General features: G+C 41.0%; 1 protein-coding gene across 2 annotated transcripts in view; it reads right to left on the bottom strand.

Moving 5' to 3' along the window:
* LOC126188163 (probable cytochrome P450 301a1, mitochondrial) overlaps positions 1-24,962 on the bottom strand; it is a 130,484-nt gene that overhangs the window by 41,983 nt on the left and 63,539 nt on the right. For both annotated transcript variants that reach the window (XM_049929678.1, XM_049929677.1), the window contains exons 4-6: positions 19,854-19,966; positions 8,162-8,278; positions 7,994-8,070 (exon numbers count right to left, since the gene is read on the bottom strand). In XM_049929678.1, the coding sequence (XP_049785635.1) occupies positions 7,994-8,070; positions 8,162-8,278; positions 19,854-19,966 (307 nt within the window). The remainder of the gene's footprint in view (positions 1-7,993; positions 8,071-8,161; positions 8,279-19,853; positions 19,967-24,962) is intronic.

The following is a 24,962-nucleotide window of genomic DNA, read 5'->3' as shown; positions in this document are numbered from 1 at the left end:
CTAGGTGCTCGGGAGCCTCTTTAGCTGGTACCACAGAATTGTACTTTCGAGTACATTCCTTTCCTTCACTGCCTAGTTTCTCGCTTTTACTGTGAGCCCTACCTTCACCTCTCTTCCTCCGTTCTAGTGCGGATTTTTCTTTCCATTATGCCATATTATGTATTATGTGCATTTTATAATTACTTCAGCAATGTCCTATTGTTGCAAATAAACCACAGAACTACTTCAACTGTAACAATTCATCCAAGCGCACGTCGCCAAGACACTAACAGAGGTGGCTGAGTGGTTCTAGGCACTTCAGTCTGGACCACGCGACAGCAGGTTCGAATCCTGCCTCAGGCATGGATGTGTGAGAAGTTCTTAGGTTAGTTAGGTTTTAGTAGTTCTAAGTTCCACGGTACTGATGAACTCAGGTGTTTAGTCGCATAGTGCTCAGAGACATTTGAACCACTAACAGAGAATTGGCAAGCAACCCTTTATTGAACATTAAGTGTGATCTTAAACACGAATGCTATCTTAAGACAACTGTAAACACTTTCTCCCGCTATTGTGGGGCTCGTGTCAGAATATGTTTATTGACCTTGGCATTTAGTGCGGAATTTTGCCGATAGCTCTAATTTTCCCCTTTTTTGGCACCTGACCCGTTATTTTCCTCCATGCCACAATTACTTATAATAATCACACTTGTCAATGTTTTCAGAATGATTTTAACGTAGGGTGAAGTGTGTGCCTAATAATACAACATAAGATATGCGCAGAGATTGTACAGTGTATGTGTTTTATTTTTGTCAAGTTGCTTAATGGCTCCTGCATGACATAATTTCCACCTCACACTCCTGCAGAAGTCAGACCTACGTTCCTAATGTACGAACAAGAAATGCTTGAAAAACATTCAGCAACACATATCTTCCCGAGTCGCCCACTGAAAGGAAAAGACGCAAAAATATTCTACACTACAGGCCATTAAAATTGCTACACCAAGAAGAAATGCAGATGATAAACGGGTATCAATTGGACAAATACACTCCTGGAAATGGAAAAAAGAACACATTGACACCGGTGTGTCAGACCCACCATACTTGCTCCGGACACTGCGAGAGGGCTGTACAAGCAATGATCACATGCACGGCACAGCGGACACACCAGGAACCGCGGTGTTGGCCGTCGAATGGCGCTAGCTGCGCAGCATTTGTGCACCGCCGCCGTCAGTGTCAGCCAGTTTGCCGTGGCATACGGAGCTCCATCGCAGTCTTTAACACTGGTAGCATGCCACGACAGCGTGGACGTGAACCGTATGTGCAGTTGACGGACTTTGAGCGAGGGCGTATAGTGGGCATGCGGGAGGCCAGGTGGACGTACCGCCGAATTGCTCAACACGTGGGGCGTGAGGTCTCCACAGTACATCGATGTTGTCGCCAGTGGTCGGCGGAAGGTGCACGTGCCCGTCGACCTGGGACCGGACCGCAGCGACGCACGGATGCACGCCAAGACCGTAGGATCCTACGCAGTGCCGTAGGGGACCGCACCGCCACTTCCCAGCAAATTAGGGACACTGTTGCTCCTGGGGTATCGGCGAGTACCATTCGCAACCGTCTCCATGAAGCTGGGCTACGGTCCCGCACACCGTTAGGCCGTCTTCCGCTCACGCCCCAACATCGTGCAGCCCGCCTCCAGTGGTGTCGCGACAGGCGTGAATGGAGGGACGAATGGAGACGTGTCGTCTTCAGCGATGAGAGTCGCTTCTGCCTTGGTGCCAATGATGGTCGTATGCGTGTTTGGCGCCGTGCAGGTGAGCGCCACAATCAGGACTGCATACGACCGAGGCACACAGGGCCAACACCCGGCATCATGGTGTGGGGAGCGATCTCCTACACTGGCCGTACACCACTGGTGATCGTCGAGGGGACACTGAATAGTGCACGGTACATCCAAACCGTCATCGAACCCATCGTTCTACCATTCCTAGACCGGCAAGGGAACTTGCTGTTCCAACAGGACAATGCACGTCCGCATGTATCCCGTGCCACCCAACGTGCTCTAGAAGGTGTAAGGCAACTACCCTGGCCAGCAAGATCTCCGGATCTGTCCCCCATTGAGCATGTTTGGGACTGGATGAAGCGTCGTCTCACGCGGTCTGCACGTCCAGCACGAACGCTGGTCCAACTGAGGCGCCAGGTGGAAATGGCATGGCAAGCCGTTCCACAGGACTACATCCAGCATCTCTACGATCGTCTCCATGGGAGAATAGCAGCCTGCATTGCTGCGAAAGGTGGATATACACTGTACTAGTGCCGACATTGTGCATGCTCTGTTGCCTGTGTCTATGTGCCTGTGGTTCTGTCAGTGTGATCATGTGATGTATCTGACCCCAGGAATGTGTCAATAAAGTTTCCCCTTCCTGGGACAATGAATTCACGGTGTTCTTATTTCAATTTCCAGGAATGTATATAATACTAGAACTGACATGTGACTACATTTTCACGCAATTTAGGTGCATAGATCAGGAGAAATCAGTACCCAGAACAACCACCACTGGCCGTAATAACGGCCTTGATACGCCTGGGCATTGAGTCAAACAGAGCTTGGATGGCGTGTGCGAGTACAGCTGCCCATGCAGCTTCAACACGATACCACATTTCATCAAGAGTAGTGACTGGCGTTTTGTGACGAGCCAGTTGCTCGGCCACCATTGACCAGACGTTTTTAATTGGTGAGAGATCTGGAAAATGTGCTGGCCAGGGCAGCAGTCGAACATTTTCTGTATCCAGAAGGGCCCGTACAGGACCTGCAACATGCGGATGTGCATTATCCTGCTGAAATGTAGGGTTTCGCAGGGATCGAATGAAGGGTAGAGCCACGGGTCGTAAAACATCTGAAATGTAACGTCTACTGTTCAAAGTGCCGTCAATGCAAACAAGAGGTGACCGAGACGTGTAACCAGTGGCATCCCATACCACCACGCTGGGTGATACGCCAGTATGGCGATGACGAATACACGCTTCCAATGTGCGTTCATCGCGTTGTCGCCAAACACGGATGCGAACATCATGATGCTGTAAACAGAACCTGGATTCATCCGAAAAAATGACGTTTTGCCATTCGTGCACCCAGGTTCGTCGTTGAGTACACCATCGCGTGCGCTCCTGTCTGTGATGCAGCCATGGTCTCCGAGCTGATAGTCCATGCTGCTGCAAACGTCGTCGAACTGTTCGTGCAGATGGTTGTCGTCTTGCAAACGTCCCCATCTGTTGACTCAGGGATCGAGACGTGGCTGCACGATCCGTTACAGCCATGCAGATAAGATGCCTGTCACCTCGACCGTTAGTGATACGAGGCTGTTGGGATCCAGCACGGCGTTCCGTATTACTGCTAACAGTCATTCGAGCTCGACCAACGCGAGGAGCAATGTCGCTATACGATAAACCGCAATCGCGATAGGCTACAATCCGACGTTGATCAAAGTCGGAAACGTGATGGTACGCATTTCTTCTCCTTACACGAAGCATCACACCAACGTTTCACCAGGCAACGCCGGTCAACTGCTGTTTGTGTATGAGATATCGGTTGGAATCATGTCAGCACGTTGTAGGTGTCGCCACCGGCGCCAACCTTGTGTGAATGCTCTGAAAAGCTAATCATTTGCATATCACATCATCTTCTTCCTGTCGGTTAAATTTCGCGTCTGTAGCATGTTATCTTCGTGGTGTAGCAATTTTAATAGCCAGTAGTGTACATTCTTACGTAAATAGTGGAATACTTGGGTACTGGAGTATTGCTAGTTAGTGTAAGAAAAACATTAAACGAACGAACAATATTATTTATTGCAAAAAATCTGAGAAATCAAGTGAAACTTTTTCTTATAAATTAATAAATTTCCAGGTTCTTTAAGGAACAGTAGATTGCCTCTTATGGATAGGAATGCTATTATTTACAAAGTATAAAAGGGTTCTTTTCTCCATTTTCTTTAAGAATGTTATTTACTCGGCAGAGTGGCTGTGAGGCAGCGTACGCAACTGGAATAACTTTTCTAGGTACGGTCAAGGCTGTCACGTGAGAAATGTAATGGAGTGTACTGTTATGGAGGACAGATGGGGCTCGCATACGCTGTAGAGCACAATACCGTGAGCTGCGATGACTGCTGCCTGCGTTGCTTGCTGTTGACAAATAACTGAATTATCTCTTTCTATCTGGATTGATCACCAATCAAACTCTCCCTACACCTTGATGAAGTCAAGGACTCCTCTCTGCCCCTAGTCATGGCGTGGTACACCGGTCAGATAACCAGTCCACCACAATGCCACTCAATATTCGCTCGAGAGCGTTTAATTAGTACTCTATCTGTGTTCACACTGCACAATAAGTGTGGCGGCCAACACAGTGAACAACACTTAATCACGAGCGACTCAGTATAGAGTATCACTCCGATTTGCTAACGACAGAGGTGCTCTCCCAGTGAAGTACTGAGGAGAGACTTTGTTCCTCGCTCTTTGCTTACATATACAGGCGCACTCTCTCTCGTTACGTGTTCCCACTCCAAGGTCGACAACAGAACGGCTCCTGTTTCTGGAAACGTTGCAAGGGTATATCATTCACTGTCTTCCCTCCTCCTCTGGCTCTTTGCATCAGAAATATTCCGCCAAATAGCGTTGCTCTGTTAAACAGGAGAATGACGTTTCGTTTAAGTCAACCAATGCGGAAATCTGTAGCATCTCCGTTAGTCGTATACTGTCCTCCTGTGAGAACTCCCCATAATTATGCAGTCTGTCCATGAAAAAAATGCGTCTTCTGGGCTCTCCCACACAATGTAGCAGAATTTGCTTTTAAGTCGAAGGTGGGGGTCGTTTCCCCTTCGCTCTGGCAAAAGCTGTCATCTCTCTGGGTGGTCGCTTCAGCCGAAGTAGGTGTGCGCCGACCCACCCATCTAAAGGGACGGAACTCCCAGGGGCTGGCCGCCTCCCTAGAATGAAAATTCCTGTGGCCATCATGTTGTGTACGCCAGCCTCGACTTTTTCAACCTTGGTGGGCACTTGCGATTTACTTATTAGATTTGCATATCGCTTACATGAATTCATAAAAAAATTGACTCTACCTTATCGACTTTGGGTTCGAATGAAGCGTCTTGATGTGCTCAATGCGATTGTGAGGATGGAATATGTAAGAAATGAAGGTCAGGAGACCACGGCACCTTACGAGTGGAACATTGACAGTATAGATTATAAAAATGGGGACATACATCGTCAAAATAGAAAACAAAAAACTGAAGATATGAGCATGGGGATGTAGATGAAAATGAATTGTGAGGGATTTATAACGCAATGCGTGAAAGACGTGCGTCTATGAGGCTCGAACCAATGAAATGTGTGTAGCATGATATGCTAGTTAACGTGAAATTCCATACATTAAAATGAAATTTTTGGTGAAAGATGTGTAAACTTGATGTGAGGGAGACTGATGGGAGACACACAGTTATGGTTGAAGTAGTGTGCTGAGGTGGTTGAAAAGGATAGGGACGGGTGATACTTGTACTCTACTTGGAAATCAACGAAGATATGGAAAATTGTCGTCCCCTGGTTTCCAATGCGTATATACAGGGTGGGACAAATAAAAGTGGCCCAGACGAGTGTGCATGATTGGACATGAATTTGTGGCAGCTTTAATGGAGGAGGAAAAGACCTGCAGTTACTTTCAACAGGATGGAGGAACTGCCCATACAGCCGACGGAACTTTGGAACACATTTACACAGTCTCCATTCCTGACAGAGTTTATAGCAGAGGTCAGTCTGGTCATGGCCCTAGCCGGCCACCCAGGTCACTTGAACTGTCTGTATGCGATTACTTCTTGTGTGGAGCCCTCAGGTCTAAGCTGTATTGCAACAACTCTCACAGTCTTCAAAAACTGCAGCAGAACGATCCGAATGAGACTACAGCAATTCCACCATTCCAGCTTCGACCCACCTTCAGCAACTTCCTGGAATTGGAATTTATGGTAAGGACTATGGGACCAAACTGCTGACGTCCTCAGTCCCCAGGCTTACGCACTACTTAATGTAACTTAAACTAACTTACGCTAAGGACAACATACACACTAACATCCGAAGGAGGAGCAACTTCCTGATCAAATCCCAAAAGTGCCAAGAGATAAATGGTAGTCACTTCCAACATCTTCTATGGTCAGATCAGTATCGTATTTCCTTTCCTCTGCTGTATTTCTTTGTACCCTGGAACTCTATTCTCCGCACCACTGTTATTTGCCCCACCTTGTATTATTCAGGCTAGTTGGGGTACCTGCAGAGCGAGAAAAATGACGATACTTCTCCCTAGTGTGACCCAGACACGAGCAGAATGTCAGTCGGTACACGTTAAACAATGGAAAATTCGCGAAAACTTTGAAAGAAACTTCATTGCATGTCTCGAGCCAGCGGCCTCTGAGATACAAACCCGCCCATATGGGAGTAGAGAGAGAACAATTGTATGTATTTTTCCGGACGGAAGACTGCTTAAAAACTTTATAATTGACTATTTTGGATAAACATAGTCGTCATGTATCCTATCTGAGACTTGTCGGACATCCAAGTTCATTTAACTGGGAGAGTGTTAAGCCGCTCAGCTTCAGTTGTCTCCTTAGGGACCATTGTGAGTGTCCCTACGACCATATCCTATTCCCCCCCCCCCCATCCAAACATTTTCCCGAAGTGACGCTCCCTTAATTCCTAATTATGTTTCCTATCAACAAACTCCTTCTTTTAAACAAGTTATACCATAAATTTCTTTTACCTTCCAATTCGAATCAGTACCTTCTCATCTGTTATTTGATCTAACCATCCAATGTTTAGCATTCTTTTGTAGCACCACGCAACAAAACTTCTATTTTTTTCTAGTCCGAAGTGCTTATCGTCCACGTTTCGCGTCCGTAAAAGGCTAGGATTCATTTTGTATATTTTCTACTTCGGTCATTACCAGTCTTTTGCTACGTAAACAACAAAACTCATCTACCACTCTGGCATCTCATTCCGTATTCTGATTCCTTCAGAATCACATGATTTAATTAGATCACATTCCGTCGTCTGCTTTACTTTTATTAGTATTGATCTTATAATCTCTTTTCAAGACACTATTCATTCCATTCAACTACTCACCCAAGTCCTTTGCTTTCTCTGATCTAATTACAATACCATTAACAAATCTCAAAATTTTTATTTCTTCTCTCTGAACTTTATTTCCCTCTCCGAATTTTCTTTACTGACTGCTTAATGAACAGGTCGAATAACATCGTGGATGGGCTACAATCCTTTCTCACTCTGTCTTCAACCACTGGAAGTGCTTCTTCCAATGAAGAAACAATAACCGAAATATTAGTTCTAAGAACACGATATGTATGAAACGTCCCCTTTGAAAAATTATATAAGACTGTGCTTAAACTGACACACAATATTTTTAGCGCAACGCAATCTGACTTTCAAAAATCCCTACAAAAGAATGGTCCTGACTAACATTAACCTATACCTTTCACAAATCACTTACCTCACAAAAATCTTCATTACTCGAACTACTGCAATACAGCGAGCGCCACTACTGCCAGCTAAATAAAAGATTCAAACTACGGAAGGCACTAACTACTGATAGGGATAGTTAGCAAATGAAAGATTTTAATAGAGAACAAACAATGTATTTACCTTAATAGTCATAATATATATAGCAGTTCATGACATCCAGTCTTACAAATTTCAAAATTCCGCCATTTCTCTCCCCACATCCACCACTGCTGGCGGCTCACCTCTAACTGCGCAGCACTACACGCTGTTCACAGCCAACTGCCGAACACTACAATGGCAGACAACAATGCAAACTAGCCACAGACTGCACACAGCACAGCCAGTGATTTTCATACAGAGCGCTACGTGGCGTTACCAATAAGAAAACATAAACAGCCTACTTACACATGTAGTTTACCTTCGCTTTCTTACAGACACAAGAACAGAAATTTGTCACTCACATTCTAATGCCCACTTGTTCAGTTCATTCACGAAGTCTGCAGGCATCTTCATATTCTCGTCCCTGATAGCGAGCATTCTGAAAAAGTGAAGATCAAAGATAATGAAGACCTTGCCTAGTAAAGCGCTGTTACTCTATCTCTAGGACTCGTGTCACCAAATACCCTTACCTGTCGGTGAAGTCTTGGGCGACCTGGTTGATGGACGGGATATACAGTTTGGTGGAACGTGGCTGCATCATGGGCTGGTTTACTCTCTTCCTAAATTCGTACCACTGCTCCCCCTGACTGCAACAAGACCACACCACACTGTTCGTGACAATATGAACCCCATCTGAAACAACGGAGATCATCATGACTCTAAAAAGTAATATCCGTATTGGGTGGACAATATCTCGCATAACACACTAAAATGTTGTGGGGCTATAATAAGTTATGTTCTTAGTACATAAGAAATTCATGATCAACTCAGGGTGATTTCCCAGATAAACTGAAATATGCCATTATTAGACCTCTCTATGAAAAGTGTGATACAATAGATGTCAATAACAAATGCCCATTGACACGCCTTACTCCTTCTAAAATTTCTGGGAAGGTAATGTACTCCAGGGCCCGTCATACACCTGTCTAGTAATAGGGTCTTTAGCCAGTCACAGTTTGAACATCCAAACGGCCGTATTACTAAGTCAGCTATTCATAAATTTATTGAGCACATAATAAAAACCTTAAATGATAAACTATCAACAAGTGGGGATCTTCTGTGACTTATTGAAAACTTTGGAGACGGTCAGTCATAATATTAGAGAAGTAAAGTTTTTACGGAATATGTAGTTAAGAAAATGCCTGGCTTAGTTCTTATTTCAGAAATAAGGCTATCTGAGAAACATAAAGAGGGACATCACATTTGCATCGGAAGAATTTACAATGGACGTCCAAGCGAGTTGCCGCCGTTGTCAGCACAGTGGACTTGCATTCGGGAGGACGATGGTTCAAACCCGCGCCCGGCCAGCCTCATTTAGGTTTTCCTTGATTTTCCTTAATCGCTTCAGGTAAATGCCGGGACAGTTCCTGTGAAGGGGCTCGGTCGATTTTCTTCGCCAAATGTGTGTTAAGGTTCAAATGTGTTTGAAATCTTATGGGACTTAAGTGCTAAGGTCATCAGTCCCTAAGCTTACACACTATGTAACCTAATTATCCTAAGGACAGACACACACACCCATGCCCGAGGGAGGACTCGAACCTCCGCTGGGACCAGCCGCACAGTCCGTGACTGCAGCGCCTCAGACCGCTCCGCTAATCCTATGACGGCGCCTTCCTTCGCCGTATTTCCCTAACCCGATGTGACGATGAGCTCGCTGTTCAGTCCCCTCCCCCCGAATCAGCCAACCAACCAACGTTGGACATCCCACATGGTTCGATAATTGGTCCGCTACTGTTCTTGCTTTATATTACACAAATGGACTAGCTTTAAACGCTGTTCAGTCCCCTCCGCCCGAATCAGCCAACCAACCAACAATGGACATACCACATGGTTCGATAATTGGTCCGGTACTGTTCTTGCTTTATATTACACAGATGGACTAGCTTTAAACTTTGACATCCAGTTTTGCACTATCATAAATATTCCACCTTCTATTAACCTAATGTACCAACAAGAAATAATAAACACAGTAGAAAATTTACGATCTTAATTGTGCACATTGATGAAAACTAAAACAGGAAAAAACATATTGTATACTTGCTAAAGAGTTAGTTTGAGTTACATCTTCCATAAGAATAATTGCCAACTTTTAGGGTATAGAAGTCAATGAGTTATCGTATTTTGCATTTTTTCATTCACTGATATCTTATGGGATAATATTCTAGGGTAACTCCTCACTTACGCAAAAAGTATTAACTGCACAGAAGAAAGTAATCAGAATTATGTGTGAATTCAGACATGTACATCTTGCAGGTATCTCTTTACGTAGCTTCACAGTTAATTTACACATTTATGAAATTTATTGTCAATAATTTACCTACGTTTGAGAGTAACAAAAATGTTGATGATGGAAAAATGATCTGCGTTACCCTTCAATGAATCTAACTTTGATACGGAAAGAAGTGATATATGCTCTATTAAACGTTTTGACAATCTACCCATGAAATAAAATATCTGACAGGTAGCAAAAGTGCTTTCAAATTTAGACTAAGCATGTTTCTTCTTGACAACGTCTCCTATACCATAGAAGAATTATTGAGTGGAATCAATTAATTAATAAAAATAAATCTAGAAAACCTGTAAATGGCGAGCATGTAGACAAGCTTCTTGACAACTCCTTCTATACCTCAGAGAAAGTCTTAAGGAGAAACAATTAGGTAATAAATGAAACGAAAAAAATCCGAAGACCTGGACACAGCATGTAACCATATAAATATCACTTTTATTTTTTTAGTTGTATATAAATATTCTATGTTTGCTCCACTAACACATTCCACATAATAACGTTTACCGTGAATTTGATCTATAGAACAAGTAACTATCACATCAATATCGTTTTACTGCAGGAAGCGAATCATGGTCTATGGGGAAGCACGAAAAGATTAGAACCAAAGTGACTGAGAAGCAGTATTACAAAAGGATGCCCAAGAAACGAGGAGATTTTTCGTAGCATCGACGAGTACGAGTAACTCGATCGCTGACCGACCTCTGGTAAGACAAGGGGCATTCAGTGACAGCATTCGCGAGGCCTCTCGCCTTTTTGTTTCCCTAATCTGCAGGCACTACTATTGGTTACACAGCGTAAGATGCAAGGAGACCAAGTACTGCCAGCAACATACTGTCAACTCACATTTTTAAATTTCTACCTATGTGAAGTCGAAAACTATCCGAGCATTTTCAAAATGTTTCAGATAATGTGAGAGACTGTATTGCTGCTTATCTATGATGTTCATCTGTCGTGTTCAGTGAACTAACGAAACATCGCTATGAAGAAAGCATTCTGCTAATACACATGAGATACAACTTATCTCGATAACAATACGACAAAAGTCATTTTTTTTTAATGAAACGGAAGTTATTCCAATTCATCACGAATATTAACAAGACAGTACGCATCTTTGGCCCCGAAACGGTCATGCCCACAGTCATACTGTGTTAGTTCAAATGCCTCTGAGCACTATGGGACTTAACATCTGGGGTCATCAGTCTCCTAGAACTTAGAACTACTTAAACCTAAATAACCTAAGGACATCACACACATCCATGCCCGTGGCAGGATTCGAGCAATACGACCGTGGCGGTCGCGCGGTTCCAGACTGAAGCGCCTAGAACGGCTCGGCCACAACGGCCGGTCACATACTGTGTCACAGGACTACTACGAAAGTATGAAAATATAGCAGAGCAGATAGGTACGTTAAAGATGTTGAAATAAATACGGGAAATAACGTAACTGACCTGTCACTAACCAGACTGTCCACTTTCGATGGGTAATATGTGAATTCAAGGAAGGACACTCGTTTACCACTCTTTGAATGTTTATTAAGGGTATTGTAACTGTTTTGGTGTCGCAAATGATGACCGTGCACGTTCTTCTAGATTTTTCGTTGGATTCGCCAACTGACATCCAAACTGTAACATTCCAACCTAACCAGACCTCGGGCTAAGTTACAGGTGAGTCTGTCACTACAACCAGATTATTTGCTTTCAAATTCGTTTGCCTCTGTAACTCACAGCCAAACCATTATATTCCAACCTAACGTAAACCTCCGGCTAAGATTCAAGTCTGTCGCCAAAACCAATTTTTGCTTCCATATTCGTTGACTCCATCATCTCATAAACAGACTGTCACCTCCCATCCTTAATTAGGTATCAGGCTAAGCAACGTATCATTCGGTCACCGCAACGAAGTTTTTTAGTTGCGTATTCCTTTATTAAAGCCACTCCATGCACTGTCGTCGAAAAGAAGCATTCATTACTCATTAATCAATAGACTCAAAAATTACGAAAAAGCATGAGAAATATTGCTTTAAACATCTTCGCCAGGGTAGCTAGGACATGGTTGTTAACCTTACTTAATTCACGTGATTGCCGAACCACAGTGGACAAGGTCGTGAATGACCGACTAAAAACGTTATTTCCCGTATTTACTGCATTGTCCACAGCAAGTTCATAACGAAATCCAGTCAACAAATTACGAACGCTGATCAACAAAGGCTGAGAAATTTTTGTCCTGTAGCTTCCATGATATTTTCCTGTCTGTATCATGAATATTTGAAAAGAGCGGGTTTTTATATATAATGTCAACAGGTGGCAGCACTCTCGTACAGGTAAGTTGATAGTAATGCTCTGTCTTGCAGACGCTCTTTGCATTTCGCATACTAAACAGTGACAGTGATGAGAGGAGCAATATGGCGTAATAAAAATGTGTGTTCATTTAAACCACACGATCACTGAAACTTTCGAAAAGCACCTCGTTCAACAGTGTTTAGGTGCTTCAAGGACTTCAAAGAAGGCCGACTTGTCTTTCCTGTGCAAAGTGGACATGGTGTTTCTGCTTCTGCTGTGATAGTGATCACATTTTTGGATTGCCATGGAATGATTTACCAGCACGCAGTTCTGCTCACATTGCTTCATAGCTGCGTACTATACATCAGTGCTGGCTAAACTGAGGAAGCATATTGCAAGGAGAGGATCAGTAGTTTCTCAGACTGGGTGGCAACTTCACCATAACAATGTGCGGCTTTACATCGCAAATCAAATCGTGCAGTTACTGGCTCAGTTCGATATTACATGTGTACCGCATCTGCCTTAGATCCCTGATCTTGCTTCCTGTGATTTTATTTATTCTAGTCACTAAAGGCAAAGCTTCAGAACATTTGATATGAGAACTCTGACGCAGTGGCGAAGAAAAGAAGGGCGATTTTCAAGGACCTAACAAAGAATGACCTGCACGACGTTTTAGAGGACTGACAGAGACTATATCAAAAGTGGATGCAAGTAGGAGAGGAGTACTTTGAAAAAGGTCATGTAAACATTGAAATGGATTAATAAACATCTGAGAAGAAAATTAATCTGAGTCTTTGTTGATCAGCTCTCATATTCAGTGCCACAATAAGATCAATAAATCGTTTAATGACAAAAAATTAAAAATTATCATGGAAGATTGCCTAGCGTGCAATTCTCCAAAGTTTTCACCTTTAGAATTACACGGTACTGAGTCAAGCTAGCGAGGAAACTGATGGCAGTGAGGTTTTCTTAAGATTTCTTTACCAATCGCCGAGTTGCCTGGTTGTAGCTCTGTCACAGAAGAGGTAAAAACATTGGCTTCAGCGAGAATGGAACTGACAGCTAATGCAGTCATCCCTTTGAAGGGCAAACACCTTATTGCTGAGTTAACTGGCAACTGTAACAAACATCACTACCTTGTTGCCCCAAAGACGGCTTCCAGACAAGTAATTTGAAACATAAAAGACGAGATTAGCTGTATTTTTGCTTGGAACAAGCTACCTAAACTCAGGAACACAAATTTGCTAGCTGTAAGTCATCAGTTAAGTGAGAACCATTTAAAATTTTTTACCAGACTCACGAGAAAATATCAGATGAATATAGCGGGATAATTCTAAGTCACTTCCGGAAGTAAATCGACAGTAACAAAGGAGGGAAGATTAGGAAGGGTTTAACATCCGATCGACGTGGAGGTCAACGAGGAAAACCTAAATCTGGATGGCCGAACGCGAATTTCAACAGCCGTCCTACCGAATGCGAGTCAAATGAAAATATAATTGTGCAAAAATCTGACAAAGGTGAAAGCTCCCGCATAAAAGTTTTAGAACGAGCCATTCCCACAGTGAATATAGATGTGTATTTAGTTCTGTAAAAGAATGAGGAGCAGCCATCATCACAGCTTTCGGCAATTTTTTTGAGATTTTGCTAAGAGGCTATAACTTACGAAGCAGAGGTAGTGTTTGAAAGCGGAGGTAGTGTTTCGAAATTTAGATGTAGACAGGAAGCAGACTACAAAAAGTATTACACTCTTGGGAACTATCATACAGAACGTACTAATGCTTACTAGAACTATGAACAGGTAAAGTTAGGTGACAGTGAACCGATTATTTAACAAATTGTGACATGTGAAATATGTGCAGTGACCATCATTTTATTTGTATACTAGACTACACGATTTGTTATGCAAACTGTCTTTGAAATTAACACAATAACTGTACACTAGTAAGTAACGAATTATCATAGTTACTAAAAATAGATAATCCCGTACAACCGGCAACGTCTTTGCATGTGTATGTAGCCTGCTCTGACTACCAACCAATATAATACTGTCTTGCCGACTTTAACAACGCAGGCAACATAACTTTCAGAGCAGCTAGGGACGCATTCTGCATATCACCAGCAGATGAAATGAAATTAAAGTTACTATCAAAGACCGAATTAAATTTAGTCACAAATAAAGTTATTATTTAAAGTAGAAAGCTGTTCTAAGATTCTGACAATTATCGATGAAGATTCCAGTAGCCTAGAGGCTTCGCTAGTGTGATACCACCAGGAACTAACTTAAGTGCAAACATCACCGAATGCGAATTGGTGCACAGAAATTACAACCCACGCTCAGCTTAATGAACCTCTAACTGAAATTTCGGTTTCTCTCCATCTGAAGCAAAGTGCAGATCGACACGTCTATTCTTCAGACAAAGTTCGCTTTTACTGACAAAGCAGTATCGGCAGTTATGTTGTAATCATTGCAAGTAGATATGAAACCGAAAGTCATTTGTAGCTTTCAAGATAGTGTGTATGAAAATATTCCTAAACGAATTGTTTTCAACTTGATAACGACCAAATGAACAAAAATTGTTATATCTTCATAATGTTTACAGTATAACTCCTGGTAACGCAGGAAAATTAAGAAAATTTACAGAAAAACAAAAATAATTACAACTACTGAAGATTATGGTCACTCAGGTAATTCCTCCTGATCTTAATTTTTGGTGTTCATGCTGCAGTTGGTGAATATGAAAACTACTCATAACTACGCTTTAGCTCTGATCTCTAGTTACAGAAACAGAAATAAAATTCATTAGACAATTCGTTTGATCTAGTCGACGGCTAGCTGCTCCGTTCTTTCAAACGCAAGTACAAGGTGCTCAAGAAAAAACTCAGCTGTGGAAACGTATTATTCCTACTGTTGGACTGACACATGACAACATCACAGTATATGTTTGGCAACTGTGTGACCATCGATTTGCTTCCTGGAGTGACAAAGAATCATCCTGCTATATTCACTTGACATTTTCTTCTCATTTATGAATTATTCTGAATTACGGGAAAACGCACAGGCAGCAAATTTATATTTTTGATTACAGAAACTTGTTAAAAGCATAAACTACAGCTAACCTCATCTTTCAAGTTGTGAATTATCCGTCTTATCCCCTATTGGGACTACAAGGTAGCTATGTCTGTTACAGTTGTCCATTAGCTGAGTAGTGGACTATTTACCCTTCAAAGGTAAAACATTGCGTTAGCTGTCCGTTCCAGTCTAGCTGAAGACAAGATTTTTTCCTCTTCTGTGACAAAGCTACAAGCAGATCGGCTGTCAGTAAAGAAATATTAAGACAACTTTTCCCCAACAATTTTCTTCCTACCTCGATTCCATACGATGTAGGTGTAAAGGTGTAAAACTTGGAAAATTGTTCACTTGCTAAACCCTGCTTTTTCTGTTTCTGCAGAGGTATTTATTACTTTTTGTGAACAGACAATTGTACAACTGAATAATGGCACTGAGTAATTTGTTAACAGCATTTCGTTATGTAACCACCTCCACAGCTACTATTCCAGTTTCTTTCATCCTGTGCACCGAAAAACAGTGGAGATTTTAGAGGGTTCCAGGAGAAAAATAAACTGCGCATAGGAACCCGTGTCCGAAACTATCATCCACCAAGGCAACAGAGCATTGCATTCATAGGAGACAAGACCTTTCTACGCAACTGGCACGATCACCACCGGCTGCCAATGGGGTGGCCTAGTAGCAGGCGCCAGTGCCCATAGTTTCGACACTCTGTAGCGTCGTTGGATGATGTTTCCAGTCACGAATTCCTGTCCTCGATTTGTTCGTCATGAAATGCTCTACAACCACTCAAAGTTTGTCGCAACATTACTGGGACACCAGGCACAGGGTATTTCACAATTCCTATTGCAGGCTTCTGTAATGGGACTTTATAGATAAAGTATTGATAAGGAACCCATGGGCAGAAATGTACCGTTTGGATATAAAATAAGCTCGCAGATCATATCACTTTCAAATCTCTCTCTTTTTTTTTTTTTTTTTGCTGGACGCATACAAAGTGAGAAGAGAGCGCCGTCGTCAGGCGCTTTCGGCATTGTGACAACATGTACCACTTGCGTTTGACTACAAAGGAGGCTACGAGAATTTGGTACGTTAGCAGCTAGGAAGGTTGAGTGCGGTGCACCACAGACGCCCCGCACTCTCGGCTTTTAACAGGGCGTCTTTCATCATGCAGAAGAGAACGCAGCGACAAGTGCTCGCAACATTGTTCAGGCCGTGGGCTCCCGTAGAGCACAAGCGCCAGAGCTCATTGTCTCCGCTGTGTGCCATGCTGGCTGATGTTACAAGGCCAGGACAGCCAATCATCCAGGCTGTTGCCCCTGCTGAAACTGATGAAGAGGCTGCTGTCCCATTTCAGGAACTATGGGTTAGTCTGTCATCTCCACAGACACGCCTCCGCTGTGGTTGCATTTACAGAGCGGCTATCTGTATTTTTCAGACACCCAAACCATCCCACTTCGTTAAGGGCCATCGTTCATGAAGGGATAGGAGAGTTATTTAGCTGAACTTCCGTCCTGAATTTTCCTCCAGAATATCAGACTTCATTTAGGCAAATTCAGTTACTCGATTCAGTCAAAATATTTATGTAACTGAATTTGTCTCATGGAAATCTGATATTCTGCTGGCATAGTTCCTCTTAAAAAAATAAAAATATATCGATCGCTGAATTTATGTTGTTAATAACGTTGTTTCATGGGTTTCTGGCCACTGTTCGTCCTGGCGAAAACAGATTACAAAATCTGAGGTGGAAAAGGTTAAGCTCCCCATTGTGAGTGTGTGTGTGTGTGTGTTTAATGGATAGAGGTATACAGGGCGAGTCGCGTAGGACTAAAATTCAAGATATCGAAACGTGGTTTTCGATCAAATGTATTATACAGAGTGACACGTAAATTTGTTGCGTAGTCAGTACGCTAACGCTATTATCAATGGTTTGTCAAATGGAGTGATATATTTTTTTAACCAGATTGAGAAGCTTCTAAAAAGACGAACGTAATGTTCTAAAGCTTATTAATGTCAACTTCGAAACTTTTCGCAAGAGTGTCCAAGTAACGTAGCTAAACTTGAAAGGCAATGCGGTCAGAACCAGCTACTGCGATGTAAACGCCGCCAGGTCTAGCTCACATGCAATGTTCCATCGTTGTATCAAGCTTGTGCCCATGAAAGCTGTTCGCTTTAACATGAGTACGTAAATTCATCTGAAATAGTTTTCTCAAACACTTTCTGATGCGCTAGAAGTTTGGAGACAGTGCCACCTAACAACAGTCATAGCAGAAACTGTACATAACGACGTATTAATTAGGACTAAGAGCATTTTACTTGTTAGTAGCGTTGGCGCAATGCGTCGCGGTTTGTTTCACAAGCCCCTAGTCACTGTTCGCCTATCTGAAAACAAACTGCAGATGTCTTCAGTGGGTTGGATGTAATTTGAGTTGAAGACTTTGTGCACCTCAACTACACATCGGATCAAAAAAAGTCATAATTGCAATTTGTCTCGAAGGGTACATCCAGTGATACCATGCTCGACTCACCACACAAACTCGAGCGTGGGTGGCGGGAAGCATCTCCGAAATCTTCAATGAGAGGCCCAGTTTTTATAGGAAATTAAGATTCTACTGCAAAATCTACATGAGTTTCGCCTGAAGCATTTTCTTCGTTGCGCCACAGGTGGCCCTGTAATCGGAGGGATAGAAATGGGCATACCAATCCTAATATACGACTTGCTTCTCAACGGACTTTGATTATCTAGAGGGACGTGGAACCACCTCCTCCATGCTGCGAGGGTAGGACAGGTCAGTGTTTCATAACTTCTAATTGGAAACCCCATTCGCAACGTTGTATTCCTTCGACTTTTTGAACAGGAGTCTACGTGGCGCGCCATCGTGACCATGCAGCGAACTACGACGTATCATAACAGACAGTACACTGCGACCGCAGTTCACTTACAGTGCAGACGTACAACAGAGAGCGGATCTAAACATTGCATTACTTGAGCAGCGTTTATCTCCCACAAACCTATATATCATTTGAACAATAGACGCTCAAGTGGACGATGAATGTTGCAACCACAGAAGAAAAATTGAAATGGTCCTGATTTACGGAGAATGGAGGAGAAATGTATAGGCTACAGTTGCCTTATATGCCGAGCGTTTTCCAAAGAAAGCTCGCTTTCACTCTTTCTTTTAGAATGCTGTGAACGCCTGTATGTCTGAGGCACCGTATAAGCGCCCGGCAATTACACTTCGATTCCGGCATGTCTGTAGGTAGTATAGTCACAATGCTGCATCTTCATAAATATCCTCCATACCACGTGTCACTGCAACAATAACTTCATGGCTTCGATTACCATAACTGGATAATGTTCTGTGAATTGGCACATCAACAAATGTAAACGACCCCCACGTTCTTGGCCAAGGCACTATATCCCGACGAGTCTAGACTCACAAACCACGGTAGCGTTAAACCTGCCTAACATGCATTACTGGAGTGTAGACAATCCCCAATGGTTGCGGTAAGTTGACAATCAACATCCTTCGTCGGTTAACGTATGGTGTGGCATCATGGGGAACAAACTCATTGGTCCGTATTTTATCGACGGCACGTTGAATGGACGACGATATCGAACGTTTTTGGAACAGGAACTATCGTTACTACTGCAGGTTGTTGCCCTGGACGTTGGACAAGGTATGTGGTTTCAGAGTGACGGCTGCCCAGCAGATTACACAATTGAAGCATGGGAGGAATTAGACCGTGTTTACACTGGTCGATGGCTCGGCACAGATGGACCTATTAATATGTTCCTTAAGTCACCGGATTTGGCGTCGCCGGATTACTTTCTCTGGGTTTATTTAAAAGGTATGGTACACCAGCAAGGCCGTGACGACATGATTGACAGCATCAGAAACGCCTGTGCTGTCATTCCCGCAGATATGATTCTGTCCCATGAAAAGTGGGCCACTAAGTGTACTGATGTTGACGATACTACGTCTGAACACCTACTCTAATTGGAAAAGCAGAGTAGCGTTCGCCTCGAGCCACGGCCACAGTGGCGCGCCGAGTAATCCCCTGTTCGATATATCGAACTTTGCGAATAGGGTTTGCTATTGGAAGTTATGAAATACTACGCTGTCCTATCCTTGCAGCATGGAGGTGGAGACCCACGAGCCATTGGATAATCATTGTTCATTGAGTAGCATGTCGTTATTTACATGGTGTACCCATTTCCATTTCTCCGTTTACAGCGCCATTTATGGCGAAACGAGGGAAATGTTTCAGACAAAACGTATATTCTGCCGTAGAATCTTAATCTGCAATAAAAACCGTGGTTTCCCATTGAAGATTTCAAATTTGCCGCCCAATTTGTATCGCTTGATGTCCTCCTCCGAGACAAATCGGAATTATAACATTTTTTGATACAATGTCTAGTTTTCGAGAGAGTTCAGTGTCTTCAGTTAAAATGAACACCCTACAAGAGCAGGCTGCTTCTTGCTGGTTTCCCGCGCCCTGGTGTGACGTTCAGTGGTTGGACTCACGTGATAGCGACGCCCAGGATATCACCAAACCAATCCTTCCTGGTGACTCCCCGGTAGTATTTGATGGACTGCACCGTGTCGCGCACCGGCCTTGGGCCCTCATTGCGGTACACCTGAAACAGGAAACCTGTAGGCTGTTCATCGTCTGCCAATAAACTAGACTGGTGAGTGCATCAATCGCTTACCGTATTGAAATAAAAAAGCTTTAGTTTAGTCTGTCTTTACTTTTAGATAGTCAGTCGGTTTAATATTCCATGGATCACTTCCACGATAAATCCTAATGACGTACAAAGAGTTATTTTATATTCATATCATAAACTATTTTTTAAACATCACAAATTATTTTGGACATATGGCTACAAGATTATCACGTATGTGTGTTTTTTGTAAGGCGAAGAGGTGTGAGGTAGTAATTCCTACCCGCCACTTTTTACACAAACAGCAATAGAAATTCTTGTACGGAATAGAAGGAATTGTAAAGAAAAAATTTTTTCAATTTATTTTCTAGTATTACTTTGTTCTGTTTGTCAGACATATTATATCAGTCAGTAAGAGTCAAAAATTTTTGGTTGCAATATTGTGCATTCCTTTTTGTGCTAAAGACGACGTTAATGTGCTCTAATGAAAGTTATTTATTCTTCTAGTCAGTTAATAAAAACAGATCGCACATTATCTTATTTATTATAATGACCAGTTTTGGCACGTTTCATTGGTCATCGTAATATTATGAGCGCTGTAAAGATATGAAACTGTTTGTTAATTTGGGAAGTCAGCTGTCATAATAAGAGATGAGAAATACAGTAGTGTGATATTTGGCTGGAGCTTTACACAATGTAGACGAAAGGTCAGAAATACTACAGCGCGGTGTTTATCAACTGGCTGGAGCTGACAGTGTGGTGAACGGCTGCGTGTGATCAGAACGTTAACTGCTGCTATTTGCTATTCCCCCACGGGTTAAGTACTGTACGAAGGCCGGCGCATCTGCTGCATTACGTCGTCTACAGCCAGTAGAAACTTAACTTACGTAAAATGTATTATAAGTTTGAGTAAAATGTAAAAACAGTAGGAAAATTGTATGTATAGCGTTACGTAAAAACAAACTGATAAAACTGATAATACAATTGTTTAATAATCTTCTTATAAATTTATGAAAGATTTTAAAATGAACGCCAGATGATGACGACTTTTGATACTTCTAGCGTCGCCGTGTGCATGGAAATATTAACACGACGACAAATGGTAGCCAAAAATTTTGCTGTAATATGCCATTGGCTTGAAGACTCTTTAAACGCCCGCGCATGATCAAAAATGAAGGTAGAGGACGCTGTTACCATGGAGACGTCGTTCAGATGGCCGTTAATAGTTAAATATGTATTTATTGGACCCTGTTGCCGTGATGATGTTGTGGTTGCAATAGCCGTTAGCTGCCGAAGACGTATGTAAGAAAGGAAGTGAGTACTATGATGAACTCCTGACATGTGTTCCTTAAAACGCATTTTAAAGTTATGTCCGGTGTCTCCAATATATACTCTTTCGAAATCACTACTTGTCAATTCATACACCATGAGCGAGAATAAAGGTCAACATCATTTCCAATCGAATGCTTTAATTTATTTAGAAGGGTATTGATGGCTGGAACGGCAATGAAGATGTCAGTATTTCTAAAAAGTCTGTTGATTTTATGGGATACTGTTTCCATGTAAATGATTTTAGAAAATGTTTGTTCTGGTGGCAATTTAGGGTTTTCTGGTTGTACTTTATAATATAGAACATCTACAATATTTGAATCATAGTCATTAGCAATAGCGATTTGCTTCAGAATCTCTATTTTTTTCAGTTGATCAAGTGTAAGTGGAAATCTCAACATTCTGTTGAGCATTGTTAGAAAAAAGACTTTTTGTATCTTATTGGGTGGCAAGAACTGGCATAAATGATGATGTCAGTCAGTGCTGGTTTTCTCAAAATAGCATGAAAATGTTTAACATTATTTTTAAAGGTAGCCAAATCCAGACAATTTATGGTTACTCATTTTCATGTTCGATTGTGAAAGAATTAGGTGTACATAATTCAAAGCAGTGGTCAAATTATTTAACTTACCTTTAGACTCATTACATAATAAAAGTGTGTCATCTATGTAGCATTTGTAGTACATACTTTTCCTGAAAATTTGCCAATTATCTCTAAACAGATCATCAAGAACAGGTTGCTGTTATTTCCTTACCAAGTTGTTAAAATTATAAATCTCTTACCTAATCAGGTTTTGAGGGATCTTAAAATATTTAAAGAAGTTAGAACAAAAATAATGAAATTAAATTCCTAAATTGGCTTCAACAAGTATTGTTTAGAGTTGATTACCATAAATGAATATGCAGTAGTGAATATTGATATTAATTCCCGCGTTAGCTCCTTTGTACAACGAAACAGCAGCATCTTATGGATGAAATACGAAATTAGGGATGCCAAAAAAGGTGCTTTGAACCATATGATGTAATGTTAACATTTCTGACTCAGTAATCGAATGGCCTCCTTGCTCTTTTACATACTGCTTATAGCAGTTGAAAAAATAAATTACATATGAGAATCCATTAATGAGAAACACACAGACAAAATTAACAGTCTCTCAATCATCAATCAGAAGTTCCATTTGACCCATCCCACAGACACATCAATTTCACCTGCGAGTGGTAATGGATATCCAGTTTTCGTCTTCTGATCTGATATTACTCAATAAGGGACTAAAATATAATTTACTCCCACCTTAAATTACTCAAATGTAGAATATTTTATTACTGGTGTCAGAGTCGCCACTAAATGTACAAAATTAAATAAACATGACACATACAAAACTGCTTTTAAAACCAAAGACATAATAGAAAAATAGGAACTAAAAACCAAAATTAAAAATCTTCAAGAAATAAAGTTATTCAAAGAGATTAATGAGAAACTTGAATCACATCATTCCATAATTACAATAACAGATGGAGGTAATACTCTGTATATTATTAAACAAGAAGACTACATTTCTAACACAACTAGTTTCTCCAATGAAAATGAGATGTAGTTAAAGATCCAATTATTAAGTTTCATTCCAGAATGAGAAAATTAATTGATGACAATAATTTTTTATTTTCACTGAAAGATTTACTACAATTAAAAATTATTAACTCACAATTGCCTAAAATTATGTCCCAAACTAAATTACACAAGACTGACCATCATAGCTTCCTACAGCTAATGATGTTAATTGCCCTTCACATGCCCTCAACGAATAACTAAACTAATTTTTTTCGATAAATAAATCTTTGAAAATAACTTCTACATCAAAAATAGTTATGATTACTTTATGATGTAACTATTGGACCAGGAGCTAGAATTTCTTCACTAGACATCAAGTACCTATAACAAATATTCCATACTTGAAACTACTAATATTTTTAAAATCAATTTGTTAAAACAGAAAATTATAAACTGTGAAGAAATTATGGAATTCATTGAACTCATTGAAGCTACATTAAGCTTTACCTATTTTCTTTCAAGTACAACACTTATACACAGAATGATAGCCTAGCAATAGGAAATTTCCTTGCCAGCACTATTGCAGATTTTTTTATAAATCACATACAAAGGGCATTTTTTACACATAACCCACAAATTTTCAGGAAAATTACCCCCTACAAACATTACATAAATGACATTCCTTTATTATGTAATGGATCTAAAGAATAGTTAAGGAAATTAACCACTGCTTTTAATGATGTACATTAAAATCTAACTTTCACAACCGAACTTGAACATCAAGGAATTTTTTGGTCTTGACTATCACTAATAATAATGGTAAACACTTTTTGCTACTTGTGATTGCAGGCTTTGTTGACGTATTTATTATTTCCTCACCATGCATTACACTTATCATTGAGGGTGAGACCATTTCCAAAAAAAACAGTCTTTGATAGTTTTAAGAACATTGTTTACCAATTCTTCATTTGCTGTATGTATTCTCAGATTGATTACAATACTGGTGTCATCTGGAAAAAGAACCAATTCTGTTCATTGTATATTAGGCGTGTATATTAGGTGCAAAATCGTTTATATATGTGAGGAACGATAACAGAACTAAGATTGATCCTTGGGGAATCCCCTATAAGATCTTCCCCCAATCAGAAGTACTGTAATTCACACATTCAAATGCCTTAGATAGGTCACAGAACAAACCAACGGTTCCGTTTTGTTATTTAATGCTTGCAAAATCTGGTCAATGGATATGTAAATGTCATTCTCAGCAGAGTAACCTTTAAATTGTGATTTACTGAGGATTTTATTGTTACTTAGGTGAGGTACTATTCTGGAATAGATTATCTTCTCAGAAATTTTAGAAAACGATGTCAGCAGTGAAACAGGTCCGTAGTTATTGACATCTCTTTTCTCACCTTTCTTATAGAGTGGTTTACCATTGGGATATTTCAATCTGTCTGGTAAACGGCTTTGAGTTAATGATATATTACATATTTCATGTAAGACAGGGCTTATTATATAGGGATAAATATTCAGTGCTCTATTGGAAACATCATAAACTCCAGATGAGATTTTACTTTTGAGAGAGTACATAATTTTCCTAATGTTGAAGGAGAAATTGGTGAGACATTCATTTCATACTCTTCATTTTTCTCTTAAATTGTTCGTCCCTAGATTTTCTATAACATTTAAAAGTGATTGTTAAATATTTTTACTACCAGTGATTCACTATTTATAGCCATTCCATCCAATTCAGTTCTGACATTATCTTGTTTTGTGGCTGGTCATCCTGTCTCTTGTTTCACTACATTCCATACAGTCATAAGTCTTTTATCTGAAATACTGATTTCTGGCAAAATGTGCATTTTTCTTAACTATTAATGACTTTTCTTAGTAATTTTGAGTAGTTTTTGAAGTGTGCAACTATTGCTGGGTCTCTAATTGTTCTTGTAACAGATACATTTCCTTTTTCGCTTCAGGATACTTTAATCCCTTTAATGATCGATGGCTACTTAACTTGGCTATTTAATGTCCTTTCTGTTTTGCTTACACAGAAAGCTTTTTTCAATAATGATGTGGTTTTATCATGGAACAGAT

This window comes from Schistocerca cancellata, chromosome 5 (genome assembly GCF_023864275.1).
Source record: "Schistocerca cancellata isolate TAMUIC-IGC-003103 chromosome 5, iqSchCanc2.1, whole genome shotgun sequence".
Lineage (NCBI taxonomy): Eukaryota > Metazoa > Arthropoda > Insecta > Orthoptera > Acrididae > Schistocerca > Schistocerca cancellata.
Note: the sequence above shows the minus strand (reverse complement) of the source record. Positions and strands in the feature narration are given on the sequence as shown.